General features: G+C 39.8%; 1 protein-coding gene across 3 annotated transcripts; it reads right to left on the reverse strand.

The window, feature by feature from the left end:
* Nucleotides 1–99: 99 nt before the first annotated feature.
* Nucleotides 100–3,906, reverse strand: UREF (urease accessory protein F). Of its 3 annotated transcripts, none has more exons than XM_086566763.1 (3): nucleotides 3,815–3,906; nucleotides 2,185–2,472; nucleotides 100–813 (listed from the first exon to the last, which is right to left on the reverse strand). In XM_086566763.1, the coding sequence occupies exons 2-3, from the start codon at nucleotides 2,449–2,451 to the stop codon at nucleotides 538–540; spliced, it is 543 nt and encodes a 180-aa protein (XP_086422889.1). In that variant the 5' UTR covers nucleotides 2,452–2,472; nucleotides 3,815–3,906; the 3' UTR covers nucleotides 100–537. The 3 variants fall into 3 exon arrangements, with proteins under 3 accessions (XP_086422889.1, XP_086422890.1, XP_086422888.1); XM_086566764.1 differs by having other exon boundaries at nucleotides 2,185–2,546; nucleotides 3,815–3,905; XM_086566762.1 differs by lacking the exons at nucleotides 100–813; nucleotides 2,185–2,472 and adding an exon at nucleotides 2,812–3,705 and having other exon boundaries at nucleotides 3,815–3,868.
* Nucleotides 3,907–19,320: the final 15,414 nt, after the last annotated feature.

Consider the following 19,320-nt stretch of genomic DNA (forward strand, 5'->3'; position numbering starts at 1 on the left):
CCTTTTTTCAGTGCAAAAGATCCTATACCTTTTCTGGCACATGGCCAAACCAAAGCTGAACGTACTCTGGAATGGAGGGGATGCATTCTAATAATCAAATAATACAAAATCAAAAAACATATTGAGTGGAATTCGTCTCATAATTACTGTATAAGAATCACTCAGAATGAACAAACTATACACCAGTCATTGCTAACTTTACCTTAATAACAATTTATTAACCAACTAGCAAATTATAACATCACTCTTTCCGGAGAAAGACAAGTCAATTCATCTGGTTGAAATATCAGCACAAGAATAGATTACAACCTAGCAATATACAAAGCGAGGCTTTCGTAAATGAAGTCGTACTTCTATTTTCTCCAGTAATCCTTAATGTCGTTTCGGCGAGTTTTGGCAATGTTCAGAAGTTCCAACATTGTTGTAACGAAAGTTCTCACCTCAGAAAACTAGCAGCAAGGCAAAAATTTGACTCCTAATGCAGTTTTTGTGGCTGCTGATCACCTCCCTATACATTTGTCTTGGTGAAGGTCATGATTAGCCCCCTCTTTTACCCACTAGAGGAAATGATACCCTTAGTGGAGTTTGTTGCCGCTGCGGATCTGTCTTTTGTTCCTGGGGAGGGTTTTCATCAGCCCCTACGTCATCTTCCTCTGTTTCTTCAGCTGCCTGGGGTCGATGCTTCTTTGGAATTGCAAATTGGTAGTTTGGACTAATCAAGGTGTCCTCTTCAGGTGGGAGTGGGATTCCAGAACCTGCGATAGACTTCGAAAGTGGATTTTTGTTTCGAATCCTTGCCAGCTCAAGTAGGACCTAATGAACGGTAAGGCATGTTAGCATCTGCGGATGGACGCCTCCAGCAAGGATAAACAAGGAAGACCATATTAAAGTGAAAGAAAGTGCTATAACTGGCACATTGCACATAATACAGCATGTAGCAAGAAAAACACCCACAAGACAATAAATAAGGGAGGATGGAATGGTGTAAATGCGTAATATATGTGAGATGAGGTGAAATGCCATTGTAACTAAATAGAGATCCTCTAGGCCATACCCAATTCTCAGAGTGTACTTGTAAATCCTTTAGATTTGTTAATACAATACAAACACATGCATTTTTGCCAAAAAGGAAAAAACAATCACCCACTAGCATGCATGTAGCAACATGGAGAACAAACAGGCACCCTTCTGATCATATGGACAATGACAAAAGAACTATAGGATATTTTTTTGAATAGTTGGCTAAAAAATGACAAGTAATTAAAATAATCCCTTGCATTTGTGATGAAAGAAAATAAACTATACAGGCGATATGCTAGAACCTTTTGATCATGACATAGAGAAGACAACAGTATTCTACCATCTTCTTAGTCAAGTCTAATAGGAAATGTTAGTCTTAACTCGTAAGCTCATAACATTCTCGAACCAATCTCATAACTCCACCCCAATCAAGTGCTAAAGGCTTCCAAGAACAAAATAAACAATTTAAATACATCATAAAAGAAGGTGAACCTCAGAATGTGATGCCTAGGTTTATAATATTTAATACCTCTAGCAAACAAAATCACATAAGTCCACTATGAAAAAATTTCAATATCAAAATATATGGAATAATTTTCACCACACTATCCGTAACTAAACAAGTGTCATCAAAGATCAAATTTCAAATGTCTCTAACACCGAAAAATGATCAACATTATTAGAGCTGTCACTATCACCCTAACCATGAATTGTAAATTTTTATATTTACTGTAAATAGGTAGAACTTTATTTCCTAATCCCTTAAAATCTTAAATCCCCTATCCCCCGTGAAGATGGCAATCGGACCCAAGACCTTGGGCCCAACCTCCCAAGTATGCCACTGAAATTCTAAGATGAGTTATTTAAGAACTTCTATATATTCATCCCAGTCAAACTAAATGAAATTGTGATAGAATGGATATGTATGCAAGAAAATCTGAAATTTACTACGGAGAAAGAAATATATTATAATGTGACCTCTAAAGCACATCACATCTTTTGACAAACAAGGGAATACATAAGCAATCATCTCTTTAATGCATCGTTCAACTTAGGTTGGGGAAGAAAACAAATCCTCAAGTTATAGCCCCATAACATCTTAACATGTTATCCAAAAGCAAAGAAAACCAAGTACCATCTTTTCAGGTCAGACAAAAGGATTACCTCTCGAGGAGGAGGCTGTGAAAAGCTGGCGTTAACTTTTGTTTGTATAGCAAGTTTCAAATCATCACAATCAACTGTTGGTTTTCCAGCATGTTCTGAGTAGACTTGCGCATCCGTCAAAGCATCAACAATAAAACGGTACCAGAGTTCCACAAACTGGTGTATCACATGAGGTTCATATTCTTGCACTCCAATAGAGTTAAGCAACGACTTCATAATCTTTGCAACCCTTGGCAAATTCTCCTCTCCTTCCTCCTTATCTACCATTTCCCTTTATGCTTCTTTCACCTGTATCCAAAATGCAATAGTATGTAGCAGCATTTCCCAAACATTCCAAAGAGTTCTTTATTCAAATGATTCTCCTATTACACATGACAAGGCAAAAAGAAATAAATGGGGGAAAAATTTATAAGCCTGAAAAAGTAGCATACATAATTCTCTATTTCTTTATTGAAGGTGAATCTGATTCAATGCAATTGCCAAATAGACACATCTTGCTATAGAGAGAATTGTTGGCTGTTAATTTTAGAGTCAATCTTAGATGGCTTCACATATTATTCTCATACATTTCTTAAAGTCTGACATTCTTCTAGCACACTGTATCAATTGACTGACCGACGCTCAAGATCCAAGAAAACAAAGCAATTCCCCTTATTTAATCATATAAGTAGAAGTCATAAGAATTGATAACATAAGGACAACATCAACTTCACAAACAACTGTCCGACATCTTGCTATTAAGCTTCTCAAGAGCAGAACAATCTACTAAACAAGTAGCTATGACAACCCTGAATGGTGTCAAGTAAAGGATATGTTTGACATGCTTCCTCCATGGGACGATTCATCCACTTCTTTACCAATCCTTCAGCTACATGAGCAATCTCATGCTGCAAAACAGACGCACCCAATGGCCCAACCAAGTTCAGCCTCGTCGCAGCTGAAATAACATCTCTCATTGTTATAAACATGTACGCCCTCTGAGACGTCCCGCTATCAAATCCAAGAAGACCGCATACAAGCCCAAAAAGAGGAGCATGATGAACTGAAACTGTTCCAGAAGCAAGTAATGTATCTCTCATAATTTTGAACAACGGAACTTCTACAAACACCGAAGCAGACATCCTTAAAAGTGCTGACCCCTGAGAAATAGACGCCTTCCTACTCGTTTCATTTGTCATCATTGCTTCCAATATTTTATCACATTCCTTCCACGCATTCATATTAGGTGACACAGTTGTTGCATACACAAAAGGAAGAAGTAAGCTAGCAGTATTCTCCAACACATGTATCAAATATGTTTTAAAATCAGCAGGCTCAGAGATAAAGCGAGCTTGTATAGCTGCCTCGAGACCGAAAGCATGAGCAAATCCACCAGTGGGCAGAATGGAATCGAGCAGTTGCCATTCGCTCCACTTAAAAAGATGGTTTTCTGATGCAACACTCTCCTTCCTTTCGTCTACTTCCATCTCATGCTCCATTCCAATTTCCAACAACTCGTTTATACTACAAACTACAAACAACCTATAAAGTCTAATAAATACTTTGAAAACCTCAAATAACATTCTATAAAAGTCAAACACTTAAGTGGGGCCCATTACAGCTGAAAAAGTTAAAAAGAATCAGAGCATACCTGCTTTTCAGGTTTTAATGATGAAACGAAAGAGCCCAGTTGCAGATGTTGAACAAGTGAGTTTACTACTTTTTATACATGGGACGTTTTTATACACAGATAATATTTTCATACCAATGGGCAAATGGGCTTAATGTAATGAATGGGCCTTTCTTTCATTTTGAAAATTCAGCACTATTTTGCTATTTTGATTGAGCAAGTCCAATGGGGAGCTATATGTGTTGCTAAAGACAAATATAGTACTCCAACTACAAAAATGTCATTCCAATAGGATTGCTAAAAGGGTCTTAAATTTGGAATGAGTCAAAAACCCAACCAAAGTCAAGACCTTCGCTAACAGCTGCCCATAATAAGTTCCGAGATACGAACGACATAGTTTATGCTGTCTGTTGGTTATTTATGTATAGGCGGCAGAAACTATGTCGTCTGTCTCCCATTTTAATTAAATGAACGGACGGCAAAAACTATGCCGTCTGTATCTGGCAGACGCAAAAACTGAGAAATCTTGTTCTTCTATTTATATACAAATTCCCTAAAAATTCATATCCATTCTACTCACGCCACAATCCATTACCATTCATTCTACAACTCAACAATCCACACATCTATTCAACTAACCAAAATTCATTAATTAAACAAATATAATTCAATTCATTAATTAAACATAATCCATACAAACATCAATCAATACAAACATAAAAATAAAATAAAATAAACTAATTTCGACTCGATCCCTCGCTAGGTTGCCTCTTCTTTGATTTACTCCCTCGCCATGATTCTCGCAATGTCATTTCTAGAATCTACGCTTCTAACTCTGCGACTCTATCATGTGAGTTTTGCTTCTCTTCTCGCTCGGGCACCAAATAATGGTAGTATTCATCGGTTGTAGTCATAATCGAATCGCGTATCCCATGCATCATTAGCTGCGACTCGGCATATCGCGCTCTAAGTGTAGCCTAAAAAAAATCAATAGATTAAGAAAAATCATCACTATAAACCAAATATAATTCAAGTTTCAAAATATAAACCAAATACTAACCTCATCTAGAGTGTCAAAATCCAGGACAAGATTCGAAAGATAACTTTGATCAACAACATGAGGTATAGGTATGACGACATGCATTCCCTGAGATGTAACTATGTCATAGCTCCATGGGTTATCCGAATCAGAAGGAGCTGGAACAAAAGACTCGTAAGGACCTTGAGATGAAAAGTAAGGCTCAGCAGGGTGTGGGATACACAAATCACTTCTAATAGCCTTATGTCCCACAAAGTCCATGTTAGCAGCTCTGTACATGTTAGCAGGCAATATAAGACCCCTTGAGATGCGATCCCAGTAAATATCATAGTCACCATTTACATCAAAATATAGAGAAGCTTGTGGCCACAAGTCTTCATTCATTCTAAGATAGCCACTAATTGGCTTTTTCCAATGGGCACATATTCTTTGGAGGAGGGTGTGGGATGAAAGGTGTCCCAACGATTTGGTGTCAATAGCTATCTCCCAGGTACCATACGATGATACCTCCAAACTCAAAGACGATTCGACACATTGTAAGATTATACGAACGACGTACACAGTGAATCGCCTCACATAACTGATATTGCTCTTTCTACTACGTTAGAGATTTACTCTCTAATTTGGCAAAAAATGCGAATTCAAAGATTTCCTTACTCACGATCTTCGTGTTCGTAAAGTTGAAGTAAGGATTCGAACCAACCTAAAGTCTAGGACAACTACAACTTGGTTTTTACTCTTAGGGAACTAGTGAGTAAGTTTAATACTAATACTAGGTTTCTTTTCTACACAAACATTAAGAAAAACATTAAGATTCAAAATCATGCAACTAAGACACAATACAATTTACTAAAAAAAAAGGTGGAGAGCTAATCCTCCTTATGTGAAGATAACTTTTGTTGTTGATTTTAATAAATTCATTTTATTCTTCCTAGACTCATAGACAAGTCCTAATAGAATAAAACTTGATCCCTAACATGTATGGCTCATCTCTAAGCTCATACATGTTAGCAAGTGGAACCAAGCAATGACTTATCTCTAAACTCATCACTTTGATTCCTAACTAGACACTACACCAACTACCATTTTGGGATAGGATGTAGGTCTAGTTGTTCTTCCTAACAAACTTACCAAACCAACAACAAATATTTTCCTTCACATGAGTTGGATTAACTCCCCAAAAGGGAAGTTAGCTCATGATCCTTGGGATAAAGGATTACAAGTTAGAAGTACAAAAAGAGAGAGAGAAAAAGGAAGAAGAAGACTAACTATCTAAACTTACTTGCTTTCTATTTATTTTCTAGAAGAAAACCAAAGTTTCCTCCATTAAAACTATTACAAGCTTTCTTACAAAACTAAAAACTAAATAATAAAAATGACTAAGGAATTAAAATAATACAAGGTAAGGAAAAGAAGTCAAGAGAGTAAATAGAGTGTCCCCCCCTTGTTTTGTTTTCTTCTCCATTTGAGAGAAATCTCATTTCCTCCCATGTGAAACATCAAACCACATTTACTTCATTTTTATCCACCACATTAAAACAAAGTGACACCTTGCATTTTTTTCACTATTAACACTTAATCTAATTAATTACATGCAAGGTGTCAACTTTGCACTAATAATTTGTCATTTTTGTCTTGACATGCTCCATGATTGATGACTCATCCAATCTTACGGGCCCGCATAGTGGGTCCTATGTGCACTCCAGTGGCGGTCCGGTCTTTGGGCAATTTTACAACTTCCCGCCTATGCGTAGAGTTCATCGCCCTGATTGTCTGAGTCAGCTTACTTGTCGCATTTGGAGTCCTGGTTCAAGAGGTAGGAGCTTCAGAAGTTTGATGCTTCTGTGTGGATTTGGAAGAATTCATATATATGTCGTTCCTCGTGCTTTATCGCAGGTTTAAATAATATTTCTATGTTTACTGCGAATACCTGCAAAAGTATGAAAACATATTTATTTCATGATTATTAAACACATAATTAACAAAATTTATATGTCTCAATGGGGTTTCATAATACACTTTTGGGTGCTTATCAATAACCAAACATCATCCATGGTATCTCCCTCCATATCATCAACATTTAATTGCATATATCGAGTATGAAATCATGGTGTCCACTATATCACCAATGTCGACCTAGTCTTGAGTTGGTTACGATCTAAGTGAATGTTGTGGCGTCCTTGACCACTTCGGCGATCTTTAAAGTCATTCATTCATGCTCTAATTCGTGGGACGATATCACGGTCCATGTTCGGTCTCAGAAGAGAAGCCATGGTAGGTGCATACTCATGCCACCAATATTATCATAAAAACAAATATCAAAATCAAACTTGTACGTAATTTAAAAATTGTAATACTAGCATAAAGTTATAATACTAAAAATTTAAAACTTACTTATAAAAGAGGGGGTGAAGCCACAACATTGACCATCCGCAACATTAGCTGTGACTCGGCACGCTTGATCCAACATGTAAATCAAAGCTCCAAACATAGCATCACCCCAATCATACTAATACATGTATTCTAACCAAACCAAATACTTTATCCAACCTAATCTCAGTGAACTATCACCCGTGGGAAAGAAATACTGCGTGATTAAGTAAAAATAGAATGCTCGCAAATATCTATCCTGATCTGTACCCGTCGGACACCAACCTTTGTCACTCTCTTTTGTCTTTTCCATGAACTCATTCACAAAAAAAAAGGGTTTGATACCCCTTTTAGCCCAATACTCCGCCCTTATATTTGGCCAACTTTGCTGTGCATAATCAAAAGTCGTGAACCGACCTTCTCCAAACGTAACGGTCTTTCCCCTTCCTACGCTCATTCCCATGAGCATAGTAACATCCATTGGAGTAATGCCTATCTCGCCTTGTGGAAAGTGGAAAGTGTGAGTTGTGTCCCACCACCGCTCGATCAAAGCGTATATCAAACCACGGTCGGCGTTTTGATAACCACATCGAAATAATGACCCAAATGGAGATTGTAAAATTTCATTTCTTATGCTTTCAAAACAATCTCCTTTGTCAAGCATTATCTTCTACGAATTGTTCACAAATGCCCAACAACACCGCAATTTCATCTCCCTCCTCCCTCCCTCCCTAAACATTTATGTTTCGGCAATAAACTGCTTCAACACAACGAGAGCAATGATGACGAACGCACTAAGAAACAGAGGATTTTGATGTTGGGGGAGATGAAACTGAACCAAATAATGGCTGCCTACGTACCCAAGATCTGTTCTCTAGGGATCAAGTTTCCACGTAGTTCCTTATGAAAAATAGTTTGATATTTATAGAGGTAGAGTAGAGAGTCCTTGTAGCTCAAGTAATCTTGTGTCTTGAGTAATTGTGATAGAGTATAACTGTCAACTGATAACTATCTCTTTGATAAGGAATGAATCTGGACATAAATCAACGTATATTAGTGGCAAGCCATGTGGCTAAGGTTCAGCCTTAGACATATGAGTTAATGGGCCTGTACATTGATCCACGATATTGCGAATTGGGCTTTAGCCCTGTTGATTAAATGAATAAAATAGAGACCCCTACTAATGGACGTTTGCCACGTAGGTGGGGGTCGAAACACCGCCCCCTCTTTGTCAGGCGAACAAAGTTCACATGGCAAAGAAGAGAAGATAAACCACGGAAAACGTGAATTAATAAAAGAGTAAGCGGAGTGTATAACAAAGTGTCGTGTGAACATAAACGATAAGAAAAATGGACAAACAGGAAAAATTCGTGAATAAGCGGAAATGAAAAAATGTCAAATTAACGTATACGGGACGCAATGACGTAGTTAAATAAAAAACGGCCGAAAACGCATATATAGAATAAAAGAAGCACATAAATAAAATACGGGCGAAAATATCAAAAAGAAATCGAGTGCCGAATGCTGTACCGAACGCATTTTGTAACAAGGCGAAAGTGATGTCGATGACGCGTACCAGCGGAATAGCAATACTAGGATTAGGCCGTTGAAAACCGTGGAGAAAAAATCCGAATTATCCGGCGGAACGGACATAAATCGGTAATTCATTGCGTGAACGAAATAATTGGAATTCGATATATGTCCGAAATAACGAGAAGAGGTGCATGTGAAAATACCACAGAAACTAGGACTCATAGTTTCTATCCGGATTGGATAATGCTTATCAAGTCTTGCACATGAAGTCGGTTTGGCTAAATAGAATTACATACGAACTTAAACACTGGACCAGCGTATATATTAAAAGATGAACACAGAGAAATACATACTTAGCAGAAATCTTAGAGAGGAAAACACCACCGTGTTCTCCAAAGTATTAAACCATTGTGACAGGAAAGGTCCGGACGGTGTCGTTCGCTGGTTTTGAAGACGAAAAAAAAAGGTTAGTACTGTGTTTGATAATTATACGGTCCACTGGTTTCAGGCAACTCTGCTTCTCATCTTCTTCATCCCATATTTAACTATCGCATCAGTAAAACTGATCGGAAAGATCACGAAATAAAATGCTTATCCACAAAGCTCACCCTGTTACTTGGACGTCTTTGAGAGCAGCAATGTTATTCCAACAACTGTTGAAGCCATCTCACAATCGTGTTAAGGCGTGAGCAGGATTCCAATATGTAGCACTTTCAGCGCATTTTGGATTTCGATGATATTGCGGTAAGTAACCTTTGCGCGTTAAGTTGTTTTGTGTTTTTTTTTTTGTTGCATGGCGTTGAACTGTTGAACTCTTTCCCAGGAATATCTCTGCACGGATCATGTGGAGATGACATAAAAGTGTTTGGTGTATGTATGGAACGAATCTCTACATGAGCTGATGAGAAAAAAAGTGAAGAAGGCAATACTGATACTGATAGCGCCAATATTTGAAAACTAACACAAGCAACATGATATAGTGCAGCGCTAGTAGAGGAGGGGCATCGTAACCACTGTTTTATAATCCGGCTTGGTGCATGCGGAAATATGAAATAACAAACAAGATACGGTGCAATACCAGCAAAGGAAGGGCACCGTACCTGTGTTACATTAATCTGGCCCAGTGAACCCGGTTTTTGAGCTTTCTGACCCGATTTTTGACCTATCTGACCCGGTTTTATTTTATATATTTTTTTTTCAGGTAGAAACTACCGTACTATACGGGCGAAAAAACACTCGAGAAGAAAACTCGATGACGATCGAAGACTTGGTGAGGTGGAAAGAAGGTGACAGATACAGCGACTATCTGGAACCGCGTCGATAGTCGATTAAGGAAATACAGAAAATACTAGGACTCGAGAAATTTGAGATGGATGAAGTGTACGAATTTGAAACGAAAGTCGAAGACGATGAAGTAGTAATGGCTTACACACAATTAAATTGCAGGAATGCAATTCCGTTGAGCAAAGAAATAGCGCAATTATTGGAGTGGTGGCAAATTGCACCGGGACAACTGCCAATATCATTCTGGTTAATATTTCACGAGCGCACCATTTACAAAATGAATTTAATGAAGGTTGGGGCTCAAGAAATCTTCGCGTTGATAATGACCGAAAAGCCCATCGACGAAAAGGGTACATAAAATTTGAAGTTGAATTCAAGGATTCAAACAGAAGTTTTAAAGGGTTTCCAAAAGTATACACCGGATGGGATAGATTTCGTACCGCCTTGCGAGGGAAGTGGAATCCGACAGAGTTTAAAGTGCCGAACAAATTTCGAGGTAAGCCAAAACATAAGTATTGAAAATTGTACTACGAGTAAACTGTTGACTAACACGAGTTATTTTTGTGTCTAACAGAAAACGCGAGTACACTACCAGACATTGAATTGGACAAGGAAGTGGAGAACAATCTTCGTTTCTTCTTTCATGAATGCTCTGATGAAAGATTGGTAGATCTGAGCTACTTTGATGATATCGTTGATTTCCGACATTATGGGGGTATCGAACAACGGCCCGATAGGTCCAAGGAGACACATAGTGAAATGGCGAAGAAGAATAAGAGTCTCAAAAATGCAATATTTGGCAGCGATAGCGATAGTGAAAAAGACGATGAAACGGAGTTAACACAGAAACTAGTCTTTGAGTTTGCCAAGCCAAAAAGTTTAATTGTACAAAAGAAGATGTGCCACAAGAAAACGGGCGAACGGAGACCAAGAGAGACAACCAACGTTACAATGTATGATGCCTCGAGGGACGAGACTACAATGCACCAAACATCCCAGACGAAAGATAATACATACGCCGCATCAAGAGGAAAATGTATGTACCGTAGAAAACATAGATATGTAAAAGTGTGGTGAGATGTAATATCTCATTCTGGTTTGGTATATATAGGAAAAGAATGAAACAGTGATACTTACAAAAGATAGTGCAGCGGAGAACACAAAGTCTGTGAAAGAAAATAAACGGCAAAGCAAAATGCAGGAGCAAAGAGTCCAACAACCACTGGCAAGTAGCGTCAGGGGTAATACTACTCATGGAGGAAAACCACAGAATCTGTTAATGGTAAGTTGACCGTTGATTTTTACTATTGCGTTAGGACGGTAAAGAAATTTGTGTCCAACACTAATCCGATGAAATTGGTAGATGAAGCAGAGATGTTCAAGTTTGGAAGACGAAGTGAAGGGATCGCCCGGGATTACGCCAATGGAAGGGCTCGAAAAATATAAAAAATGTGACCAGAATACGGAGAACCTCGGAGAATATGACAGAGCAATGATTTTCGATAGTATAAACCAGGTATGATAGTATCATTTTATCAGTTATTACAAACTTGTGTTTAAGTCTGAAAGATGATGAAATCAGATATTTTTTGCCGCAGGTTAAAACGGCGGTAGTACGGGCCAAAGAAATTCATGAAAAAGTCGCGAAGAAAAATATCGTTCCGAATGAAGTCAATGCCTTAGAAGAGATAGAGAAAGTGAAGATACTCAACCAAAAATTGGAAGAGGCAAACAAAGCGTTAAGCGGAACCATCAGAGAGTTAGAAGACGAAAACAAAAACTTAACCGAGCGGACGGAAGAAGCAGAGGAGAGATCGTACGAAGAATTTGGGAAAGCCTGTGAGATAATGGAGGAACACAAACACTTAAAAGCAGATGTGATAGAATTGAAATCACTGCGTGGCGACCAAAGATCGAGGAACTTAAACGTCGCAAAAAGAGGTAGAGAAAAATAACAAGCTTAATGACAGATTTAAACGAGCGGCTCGGCCAAGATCACGCGGCAAATGGCACACCGTGAATCGTCCGTAAGACAACCGATAGAGACTTTAATAGAAGCGGGCGATGAACTAGAACGTGAGAAGATGAATTACAAGGATTTTATGAAGTTGTATATGCTAAAAGTTGGGAAGAAACCATTGGATTTTCCCAAACCAATGATCATGTGATTGCGAGTATGTAATATCGTAGAGCTAAAAATTCTTTTTATGAAAATAAAAATAAAGTATGTGTTGGCTATTGAATATCATTGTGATGTCAGAAAACATACCTGTATAAAACTTAGTGTTGTTGATTTATGAATGTAAAAAAGAACGGCGCCCCATGTAGAAAGAAAAACCTCCCAATATAGAACCATTGGAGAAAGTTATTGAAAAGCAAAGGGGACATGATCGTCCTCCATGAACCTAGCTATTCAGGTGTTAAAATATTTGTACCGAACGTGAAGCACGGCCTGACAACTGTTGGAGTTGTCACAGGTTCAAAGTCGTCACCCGTGCACCGGGACCAAACTAAAACACAACGCCATTGCCTTAGTAGTGGAATTAGCACGGATATTGTATTGTGGGAGTATTGCAATAATTGTTCCGAGCAAGAATAATCATCTTATTGACTCGGATTTCCGTCAAGTAGGCATGAATGCGACTTACTTGGACCGAAAAAGGCATAATATGAATGACCTCCCTAGAATGAACGTTAATGAATGACATTGTTGAAAGTAAAAGTACAGACGAATAGAGAAATGTAAAATGACAACCAAACTAAGAGAATGGATGTTGAATGCTTTATTGATGGATAAAATAGAACGAACTACATAGATGGATAGATTTTTTATTGATGGAGTAATGTAAAATTGCAAAAAATTTCCTAACGGTAAAACTTGCGAAGGTGGTAAGCATTTCATGGCTTCTCTATTATTCTTCCAGAAATAGTACGGAGGAAATATGACCCCTTAGATGCTGGACGATCTATGATGTAAGGTCCTTGCCAATTTTCCCCAAACTTTCTTGATTATATAAGCTTTGGGTTTCTACAAAGAACCCAGTCTTCAGGAGCAAAAGTCTTAGGACGGATCTTCTTGTCGTAGTTCCGTTTCATGTTAGCTTGATACTTAATAAGCTGTTGTAGTCCCTCAGAACGAACCTCATCAATAAGAGCTTTTGACTGAGCCAAAGTAGTGTCATTGGAACCTGTTTCAACCGCGAATTGACCGACCGAGATGTCTTGGAAATCGTTTCTGTAGGTAAGACTGCTTCAGCACCATATGCAAGGTTAAAAGGTGATAATGCAGTTGAATATTTTGGCGTTGTCCTATAAGCCCACAAGACAGCTGGTAACTCCTTGACCCAATTTCCTTTGGCGCCAGTCAAACGCCTCTTTAGGTTGGCCAAAATCACCTTATTGGTGGCTTCGGCCTGCCCATTGGCTTGCGGATGATAAGGTGCGGAGAAGTTATGCCGTATCTTCAAATTAGCACAGAACTGACGAATTTCTTCAGCATCGAATTGTTTACCATTATCTGATACAAGTGTCGCAGGGATGCCAAAACGACAAACAATATTTCTCCACAAAAACATTTTGACATTGGAAGCATGGATTTGGACCAAAGGCTTTGCTTCTACCCATTTGATAAAGTAATCGGTTGCCACAAGAAGGATTCGAATACTACCTGGAGCTTTAGGTAAAGGACCAATAATGTCTAAGCCCCATTTGGCAAATGGCCACGGGCTTAGCATGGGATGCAACTCAAGAATGTAGTTTACTCATATTATCGTGCTTTTGGCATGGCTCACACCTCTCGGATAGGTGTTTTGCATCCTTTTGCATCTCTCGCCACCAATAGCCCTCGCGGTCATAGCCTTATGAGCTAAACTTAGCCCCTTGGAGTGGTGGCCGCGATAAGCGGAGTGAATCTCTTCCAAAACTTGAAGTCCTTCCTGTTTTGAGAGGCATCGCGAACATAGGGTTAAAGTCCGAGCCTTTGCGATATAAGTGCAAACTTCCGTAAGTATGTGATATCACCAAAACTTCCATGCATCGCGTTTGATTCTTTCAAATGAAGTTTTGGTTCTCGCGGAAGTGAAGAAACTTGCAAGTAGTGGATATAAGGAAGACGTAAATCTTGGCGATCGAGATCATCACCGGCTCTCGATAGTATCATATCGGGAACTTCGGGACTATCATCCGCTTCATGTGCCAACTCAATATCTGTTTGGGGAGCGAATTGGGGAGGAACAAATGGATCTATAGATTCTAATGGAAGATCCAAAGTATGGTCATGTTGTGAATTTTCCATCTCCCTTTTCCGCTTCCGAAGTCATGATTGGTGCGCGATTATCGTGGGTCGTATTTATTTGTTGCGTGCATAAACAAAACAAGTAATTGCTTTCATGTACATACAAGTCATGCAATTCTTTTCGGTAAAGTCAATGCTTGGCTCTTTCGAACTCCACGGTGATGTATCTTGACTCTTTGCTTCTAACGGCGGCGACGGATAAGTTAATGAATCAGCATGACGTATGTCATTTGGGTCTTTGAGTGATAGAGATGCTATCAAATTGTCGAGCAAGGCTATGTATCAAACCAAGATAAGCCGCCATACGGTCATCTCTTGCTTCAAAAGACCCGCCAAACCGATTGGCTACAAGGCGAGAATCCGCGGTATAACTGGAGCTTTCAGCCCCAGTTTCAAAGCCGTTCTCAAGGCACAAACGGCAGCCTCATACTCGGCCGTTATTTGAAGCGGCGAAGCCAAGTGTATGAGATTTCTCAATCTTCTCTCCGCCGGGTTTAACAAAAACGCATCCAATTCCAGACCCAGATTTATTATGGGAGCCATCTGAATAAACAATCCATAGGTCAATTGGATTAGGAATTGTGTTTGCAAGTTGGTCTTCGTCGCCCCCAATTATTGGTGGCAGAATGTCTTCCATAGATTCTTCTTGGCGCAAGAAATCGTCAATAGGAGAATCATCAATCGGAAAATTAGCTATCAAAGAAGCTAGAGCATGTCCTTTTTCAGCAGTACGATTTTCAAAGACAATGCTATATGCACTAAGATAACTTTCCCATTCGGCTAATCTGCTTGATTCTTGTGCATTACGAAAGATCTTGCGTAAGGGATACTCAGTATAAACTCTGACCAACCTCCCCTGGAAGTATGGTTTTAACCGACGAGCGGCATGAACCAATGCAAGTGCAATTTTCTCTATCTTTGAATAACGAGACTCAGCTCCGGTTAACGTCTTACTGATAAAAAAGACGGCGTCTACCATCATCGACGAAAAGAACAGCACTAACAGCTTGAGTTGTAGCTGCTAGGTACATGCCAATAGGTTGACCCGTTGAAGGACTTGTCAATATAGAGGATCGACCAAGTATTTCTTTGGTTGTTGCAATGCCATCTCACAATCAACGCGTCCAAGTTGCCCCCCTTTAAAGTCCGGAAGAAGGGATGACAACGATCGGAATATTTAGAAATAAATCTGAAGAAGCAAGCGTCAAGCCGACCCGAAGCCGTTGAATTTCCTTCTTATTTTTTGGTGATGGCATATCAATAATGGCACGGATCTGATCCGGATTAGCCTCAATACCTCTACGAGTCATGAGGTATCCCAGAAATTTTCCAGAAGAGAGGCCAAAAGAACATTTGGCGGGATTGAGTCTCATGTTATACTTGTTAAGCCTATCAAAAACAAGTTGAAGATCGGAAAGATGATCACCAGTAAGCTTCGATTTAACGACTATATCATCAATATAAGCCTCCATTATTATCCCCAACAGATCGGAAAAAATTGTATTTACAAGCTTTTGGTAGGTTGCACCGGCATTTTTCAGACCAAAAGGCATAACAATGTAGCAGAAAATGCCTTGGTCGGTAATGAAAGTGGTGAACTCTTGGTCATCAACATTCAAAGAGATCTGGTAGTACCTTGAAGAAGCATCCATGAAAGATAGGCGTTGGAATCCCGAAGTGGCATCCACTAGTTCGAAAATTCGTGGCAATGGATACGGATGAATCGGACAAGCTGCGTTAAGGTTTGTAAAGTCAATACAAATTCTGATTTGTCCATTCTTTTTTGGCACTGCGACGACATTAGCAAGCCATTTCGGGTAAGTAACTCGTCGGATAAAGTTAACCGCAAGTAGCTTATCAATCTCCTCTTTAACTTTGAGCTTCCGATCAGGTGCCATTCTTCTTGGTTTTTGGCGAACTGGCCTGAAACTTGGATCAATGTCAAGTTTATGACAGGCAACAGAAGGGTCTATTCCCGGCATTTCCTCAATTTTCCAAGCGAAGATATGCTTATTTCACATTTGAAAAGGGAAACCAACTCTGTTGTTGTTCTACACTCGAAAGTTCACCGGAAATAAAAGTGGTTTCTTCTGGCTGAATCTCCTACTTGTACTTCCAAAAGTCGATCCACCTGTCGGGGCCCTTGCACATGAGCCTCAATATTATAGATGGAGGGCACGCCGGTAAAGCTGTGAACTCAAGGGGCACTTGCAAGGATCGTATTACCTCGAACTTCAGATTTTTATAGTCATCCATTGCTTTGTCATGACAGGAATGGGCAGATACCGGTCACTACTGAACCTTGCAAATATGCCCGGAGAATGGGAACTTGACACACCGATGAAATGTAGAGACTACTGAGCCCCCATGGAATGTATCCAATCTCGCCCAAAATTGCGTTATAGTGGGATTGATGGTCCCATCAATAAGAAATCGAGCTCAACTTCTTTGTTCATTAATTTGATTGGTAAGGTAATTCTTCCAACGCTGAAGATGTTGTCCCATCAAAACCGATGATAGGATTGTCTTCGGCGATGATCATACCCCGCGAAGTTGCATCGAGAATAACATCCACCGAAAAAATGACGCCGGAAGTGGCCCCCGTGTCGATCATTACCCGTTGAACACGAGAAGCACCTATAGACACGAAATTATAAGCTGCGTCATAGTGAGGGTGATATACACCACGGAGATCATCATCGATGAATTGGAGGGGCTCTTCTTCGAAGTCTCGATGCGGATTCCTTTGACAAAATCGACTTTGTTGATACGGTTAAATTCACCAACATAACTAACTTTCAAACGCTTTTGATTCTTACTCGACTTTTGGAAAGAGACTCAACATGAGAATGGGAGACATTAATGACATGCTCATAAGTTGCAAAGAATCTGCCTGTTGAGAGTTTTTAAGTAAGATATTCGTTCAAAGTCCTTTCTCCACTAATTTCTGAATCCGACCCGAGAGAGCGACAAAGTTACGTCTCATGGCCATAGTCATTATGAAATTTACACCACAAGGCTTTGTCCCTTGTCGCTTTGGTATCTTCCTCGAAAGTGGATACGGCGGGGAAAGAAGATTCCCACTTTTCAACTTCTCATATATAACAGTACTTGGCATTGAAATGGGTCGTTTTAGCTCGGGGTAGAGTTTTTCCATCACGATTGAAATTGACTTGCTTTTGATTGTCATTCTTTCCATCGTTATGTTGTTGATCCGATCGTTCTTCTTTGGCTTAAAATTTTGCTTTCGAGAAAAATCTTCGCTCGAATATCTTTGTCCCTTCTTTGCTTTTCGCCGATAGGTTCTCCTCGATATGGATGTGTTGTTCAGCCCTAACATACGATCGTGATCGAAGTTTTAGGGACATCTTTAATTAGAGAGTGGTAAAGATCCCTTTACAATGAAGTTCGAACTTCTGTCTCTTTCATAATATAATGCTTCTTTAAAGGCAAAAAGAAGCATCCCATCAGAAACTTCTGGAACATCTGCTGCTGCCTTTCGGAACCTAGTAACAAAAGTACGTAACTTCTCGTCACGTTGTTGCTTGATGTTCAGAAGTGAGTCGACATCCTTTGGCGTCTTGCAATTGTGGCGGAAACGATTAACAAACTGATTTTCTAGTTCATTGAATTGGTGAATTGATCTTGAAGGCAACTCACTAAACCAGCGTAATGCTTCTCCCTTTAGAGTCGATGGAAAAAGCTTACATATGAGCGGATCATCTCCACCCCATAACACCAACTTATTTTTGAACGATAGAACATGCAAGCCAGGATCTCCTTCCGACTCATCATAAAGTTCAAAATCGGGTTGTTTGAAGTCGGGATGGTGGTAAGCTTCTTGAATGATAACGTAAAACTTATCAAGCACGCCATCATCGATTTCGTCAAGTTTTTCATTCTTACATCCCTTGACTCTCTATCGTTAAGTTCTTTTGCAATCAACTCTTTTCACCGTTGTTCGTTAGAGTTAAAGTATTGGCTCGAACAACTTGACGCCCCCGGTCGTGCCCATGTGGAGAAGGATACCTTCCATTATCTCTTATTGGAGTTAGAGATCTTTGGCGGTATGCATGATCAGCTCCGACCGGTGATTGTCTTTGTCTATCCTCGTGAACTGTACCGTTTAGGCGGTAGTCACCCCTGGCCGGGTGGTCGGAATAATTATACAACTTCTCCATGTTTTGTTGATCTTGTCTGGGATGCCCGCCTTCCCAGTCGTGTCGGACATATTTCGGATGGCGGTCTTCCCTGAAATTGCTTCTCAGAGGTAAATCTTCCCTTTGAGATCGGACATGTCTAGGGTAGTAGTTATCCCTGCCAATCCGATTCTCCCCATAAGTACGGGTAATAGGGTCATTACTCCTAGAACGTGCACTGGTTGATTGTGCTTGAGAAATAGCACGTTGCTGAGGACGACGAAGTGGATCGTCAAGACGGTCCCATACACTGGAATGGCCTGCATCCCTTCGTGGTCGCCTTGATGTTGTTGAATTTGCAACATCGTCCACCGGCCTTTGCCTCTTTGCGCCTTCCTTCCTTCAAATTCTGTTTAAATTTTTGACTCGTCGTAACTCCCGCCAACCGTATTAGGGGTGAATTGGTCATTACTATCACCTTTTCCGCTAGTTGGGGGAGAGTAATGTCCACGTCCATATCCATGTCAACTGAAGGATCGACATGGACAGACGGCGGACCGCATGGAGGACTACTGACTTGTCGATTTTCTTGTTGCAAGGCTGTTAAGGGTGGTGGCACTTGTATTTGCCTTTATGGATGGGCGGAGGCGGTGGCGGATGCTTCCGATCCGGATGTTGAGAATTGATCCTACTACTAGGAGCAACTTGATTGTTCAACGGTTCATGCATCGGCCAATTTGAATTTCGAGGGTTGCGATTCTTGTTAGTAGGAGGAATATGTTGACTATTTGGTCTGCTTCTTGTGCTTACCATCTTGATTGTTTCCACGTGATAATGAATTCTCTATTCCCCCGTGACGGCCAATTAT

The sequence above is a fragment of the Coptis chinensis genome, chromosome 6 (genome assembly GCF_015680905.1).
Source record: "Coptis chinensis isolate HL-2020 chromosome 6, ASM1568090v1, whole genome shotgun sequence".
In the NCBI taxonomy this organism is placed as follows: Eukaryota; Viridiplantae; Streptophyta; class Magnoliopsida; order Ranunculales; family Ranunculaceae; genus Coptis; species Coptis chinensis.

Bases quoted from the DNA above. Each gene is read 5' to 3' on its own strand.
- UREF (XM_086566762.1), bottom strand. From the start codon at position 3,662: ATGGAGCATGAGATGGAAGTAGACGAAAGGAAGGAGAGTGTTGCATCA.